Source organism: Sinocyclocheilus anshuiensis, unplaced genomic scaffold (assembly GCF_001515605.1).
Source record: "Sinocyclocheilus anshuiensis isolate Anshui unplaced genomic scaffold, SAMN03320099.WGS_v1.1 scaffold815, whole genome shotgun sequence".
Taxonomy (NCBI): Eukaryota; Metazoa; Chordata; class Actinopteri; order Cypriniformes; family Cyprinidae; genus Sinocyclocheilus; species Sinocyclocheilus anshuiensis.
The window spans coordinates 554,983-560,055 of NW_015549621.1; the positions used below are offsets into that span (position 1 = coordinate 554,983).

The window sequence follows — 5,073 nt, forward strand, 5'->3', positions numbered from 1 at the left end:
CCCCCCCCCCCCCCCCCTTCTTTAAATTGCATCTCACATCAATGACATTTCAAGCTGTAATGGCCAGTCTGAAATGGTAACAGCACCCTCTACTGTAACTAATGATTGAGGTAATGTGTACTAAGTGATATGCTCAGGTGTTTTCATGATATGTGGTGGTGTTGCTGGGTACCAATGGCACTTTAAACATTTGATACCCCAAAAGCATAACCAAAAACAACCAAACAATAACAACAATTTACCCAAAGATTCCCCATGTGAAAAAGTAACATTTAGACCATTCAAATCATTTCTTCCCAGTAGATTTAAAGAAACACACGATTAGCTTAATATACTTATTTGGAGAACTTCTGTTCCACTGTCAGAGTGTTAAAAACACAGTCCCTCCTCACAAACACACACCAGCAATGTAGTGCCTCTCTTTAAGTTGAAATACTTTCGAATTTGAAGATCTTCCGATATACACCCAGTACAAAAATCCAGACGCTCCTGATTTAATATTGATCGACAAGACTGTCAAACCAGATTCATGTAACTGATAAATCCCAGCTGAGGTAGGTGTCCAGAGAGTTCAGCTGCAGAGCGAGATTAAAAATAAAACATGAGCAGCCAATGGGATGAGCCTGCAGTGCCACCAGAGGAGGTGGAAATCGCTGTCAATCAGTCCAACAAGAAGACTCAGAGGCTATCTGAGCCCGGCTCTTGAGGTCATCCACTCTAAACCTTGACACAGCCTGAAACACACACACACACACACACACACGTTCAGTAGGGATGCACCAATAGTACAATTCTAGCCAGTATGATAAAATGTTTACATATGTGATAAACTATTTACACATCATGGTCAATATTACAATTCTACACCAGTGCCTATGAAATTTAAAAATAAAACATTTAACAGCTAAACTAAGAGTTTTAAAAGCTACAACTCAAAGCATCATGGTATTATAATGTACAAAGTATGATAAATGGATATTCATATTGAGTTTTTCTATAGATTACATTTAACAAGGTTATTAAATCATTAATGTTTTAAGCACATTCCAAGCAGAACAAACAAGGCTACTGAGATTTTTCAGAAGTACTATTTATTTATTTATCTATTTATTTTTACAGGTAAAACAATTTTAATTTTAACCGTTTGACCTTTTTTGGATTATTGCATTTATCCCAGGCAACGTGCCTGTGGTGACAATTCTTCAAAATAATATAACTTTGCTTCTTGCTTGTTTTCATCCAGTGAGTAGCGCTAAAAGCATTAGCTTTATCCAAAACAGATGAATGTAAATCTGGCAACTTTTATTATGTTGGTTATTATACGTATCGCGGAAGCTCGGAAATTAAATGTCCGAAATGTGAGTGGCAATAAAAGATAAATACCCTATTGTGTTTGAAAATAACATACCACCTACACTAAACCTGACCAATAGTGTCAGCAAAACCAAACATGAGATAAAAACATATTTGCTAAAACAACCATGCCATTTTAGCTTGCTACAAAGTTTTTGAGCTCTTTCATTCTGACTTATGATTTACATGACTTGTAGCCGAGCATTGGAAGTGCAGTGCTGTAATAGGTGAGCTACGAAGCAAGTTTACTTTACTCAGAAAAACCTCATGCATCTGGTGTTGATTATGTGTAGGGGTGGGGGGGTCAAAATTATATCATGATATTTCAAGAATATTTGCGGTAACGGTATTTATGACGATTGATTTTATTGGTGATTGCAGCTGGCAGGCAGCAGCATTTATTAGTGCAAACAAAATGAAGGGCATTTTCCATCCTTTTCCAATGAGCTACTGTCATCGATGACAGACTACCTAATTTGAAGTGTAAATCTATTGTCATAAGGTGGCAGCAGCAGCTGTGTGTTTGACTTGAAGCATACCGATCGGTGTATGACGTCAAAATACCGCGAGTGACTTACCCCTTATTTACACTGCACGTGTCTGCGGCGCGTTACGGCTCTGACACGGCCACTCTAGTCAATGCTTGGGTTTACACCAGTGGAGCCGCGGCACGTTTCAGAAGCGGCTCTCCACGCCGCTTCGTTAAAGATATGCGCCTCGCCTATTTTTGAAGGTAAGAGTGTGCGTTCGAATATGCACTAGAACTGCTCTCGCGATACTTTGAAGTCATACACCGATCAGTCTGCGCAGCGCTGCTTCAAGTCGAACACACCTATTGGGTTTGTGGTGTTGTTGTGCGCGCTAGGGAACGTATATCTGCCATACGTCCTCACGTCGCTATATCATTGATATCGCGATATGACACTTTTTTATCATGTAAAAATTTATACCGGTATTATCGTGGACGTATGATATGGCACACCCCTAGATGCAAACATCAAAATATATTAGTTTACAAATAATGCACTATGGTAAAAGTCTTTTGAGGTCATAACATGGCATTGTGCATGGAACCACGTGAAAATAAGTATTTATTAATCGATAATCTGTCCCGTAATCATAATTTATTGTGAAAATGAATAAAGTTGTTGATGTTTTACTGTTACTAGTGTTCATTTCAGCTGGAACATTCAATGAACTATGTGTATAGGCACATTTTTACATACAGGTACATAGAGAATTTTGTAAAAATGTAGGTAGGGGCACATTTTTCCACTGAGCCTGGGATGATTGTATTATTGGGTTGATTGTACATTTTGCCATCATCAATCTATTACACCTTACAAGCTAGGACAGGTAATCCCTGTGTCTATACTGCAGGTCTTACCCTTCTCCAGTGAGCGCACAGCAGGACTGGATGTGCCAGGGATGATCCTTCATGGAGCTGAGGGTCAGGTATTTGGAAATCTCTGCTGCAGACATACAGCCCTTCATGTCCTGCTTATTAGCAAAGATCAACACTGCAGCTTTGCGCAGATCCTGAAAGAATGAAAATAGAAAACAACTGAAAAACAGACCCAAAATTTTGCTTTTTTTGAGATGGGATTTATATTCATGCTCCGTGTGCTGTAAATGTTAAAGCATTACCTCATGTGCTAGCATCCTGTAGATCTCTTCTTTAGAAATGGCTAGTCTCTCTCTGTCAGTACTGTCCACTACCAGTATGATGAACTACAAGAGAAAATCCACACACACACACACACACACACACAGCTTTATTATCAGATATAGTCAGGCAGCATACTACTGCACTTGCATTCAGGGGTGGTTTCTAAGTTTAGCAAGGCCACAGAGTTTGTTGCTCAGTGTGCTTGTCCTTGGGAGAAATCATGTATCTATGGTCTCAAGAGCGAGTGCTCCTGAATAGAGCTTGACAGCAGGGCTATACCACAAATCTCACATGCACACTTTCTGAATGAAAGGCAGGGGTCTCGCCATTTGAACCTCTTTGTGTAACCCTGAACTTTTAACTCTGAATCAGACACCAGCTGCTAAGGTCTGGCGGAATTACCACTGTGCACAACTGTTGTTCAAGCTATTATTCACAGCAGACTGAACACAGCTGTTACTCAGAAACTAGTGTTGTCAAAAGACCCGGTACTTCGGTACCAAGTTGGTACTAAAAAAAACGTTACGGTACCAGGTTTTTTTTAAGTACCGCTGGTACAGAGTACCCGGTCAACCCGGTTCTTGATGCGCTATCCGAAAGGTGCGCAGATGCGCTCTCTTCATAAAAGCACTGAGACGTGGCTACCTCAAAATGAGGAAACACATCAAACTAACAAAACACTTTAAAGACAGACACCCGGATCAAATGAAAGAGTTCAAGCCGGTAAGTTTAATTTTAATATTTAGATCTTCTCAGTGTTTCCCATACATTGATTTATTTGTGGCGCCCGCCACAAATAGATTTTCCAAAAGGCTTTGACTTCGTTGAATAAACATGAGCACTGCATGTGTCAAAGTCGAAACCCGGTGCAGGTGTTTTTATATCACTGTATTTCTGAAGGAAACCGACTGTCTTCAAAAAATTATGGATGTCATTTTCATTTCATCTTGCCTGTAATGCCTGAGCAACGTTTGTGAGCTCAGCACTTATTTGATTACAGCCGTTACCGGGGAAACCTCTATCTCTCCCGCTCTACAAGCGCCTCCTGCTGGCAGAGAATGAATTTGCATATATATGCCACTACAAATACCGTGCAAGTCTGTGGGAAACACCGCTTCTGTTATGAATACTATTCAATATTTTAATTTGAATGTCGGATTGAAATGAACATCGCTGTTATTAGAGTAGTTAATCTTTAGCATAAGCGCGGCTAACTCTAATGTTAGAGAATGTACAAATGGTTAACATTGTTTGTGTCATGTCAGTCAGAAAAGCAGTTCTGGGCTTTTTTTTTTGCCAACTTAGTTGTTATTCTTGGCTGAATAACTTTAGAAGGTTTTAAAAGCCCTTTAAAATTAAATATGTACACAGTTTGGATTAAATGAAAGTATAGTCACATTTTTTAATTAGCATGTTTTTGTGTTTTGCTTTGGTACCGGAATTGGTACCGAGAACTGTGGATTTTCACTGGTATCGGTACCGAATACTGAAATTTTGGTACCGTGACAACACTAGATTTGATTGTTCCAATTTTATTACTGACTGTTTACTTGTCTTTAACACTTTAATATTTGAAATTTATATTAGTTTAGCCGGTGTGAGAAGAGGTGCGGCACAGATCGATCATCGGCGAGAGCGATTCGAAAGCGCACGGAGCAGTGAGCAGTCTTTAGCTCTCGTGGTACTGTAATACACCGATCGGTCTGCACAGTCGGTCCGCGTCAAGTCAACACAGCTACTAGTTTACACCGGTTACACTCAGAGATGTGGCGCACACGTGAGGCTGTAGTGTGAATGCGTCCCAGCCCCCTTTGATGTAAGGCTACATTTACACTGGTGAGTTTATGTTTTAAAATGAAAACGATCCTCGTCATACTGGCGTTTCCACTGTGTTTCAAGCCGGCTTTCCACTATCTCCGACAAACGCCAAGCGACAGACCGGTCATTCAGTCATTCATTTCCAATGGAGAGTAGCGCGGGAGCTGCGTGGAGCTCCGATCATATGCAGATGTCCGTTCATACTAACGTTACACGACCGAAAGCGCGTGTTA

General features: G+C 40.3%; 1 protein-coding gene across 1 annotated transcript in view; it reads right to left on the bottom strand.

Moving 5' to 3' along the window:
- Positions 1-17: 17 nt before the first annotated feature.
- The window catches only part of LOC107659454 (ADP-ribosylation factor-like protein 5B), a 13,434-nt gene continuing 8,378 nt past the window's right edge, over positions 18-5,073 (bottom strand). The window contains exons 4-6 of the mRNA XM_016448403.1: positions 3,001-3,084; positions 2,741-2,892; positions 18-734 (exon numbers count right to left, since the gene is read on the bottom strand). Coding sequence (XP_016303889.1) covers positions 686-734; positions 2,741-2,892; positions 3,001-3,084 — 285 coding nt within the window. The 3' untranslated portion in view covers positions 18-685. The remainder of the gene's footprint in view (positions 735-2,740; positions 2,893-3,000; positions 3,085-5,073) is intronic.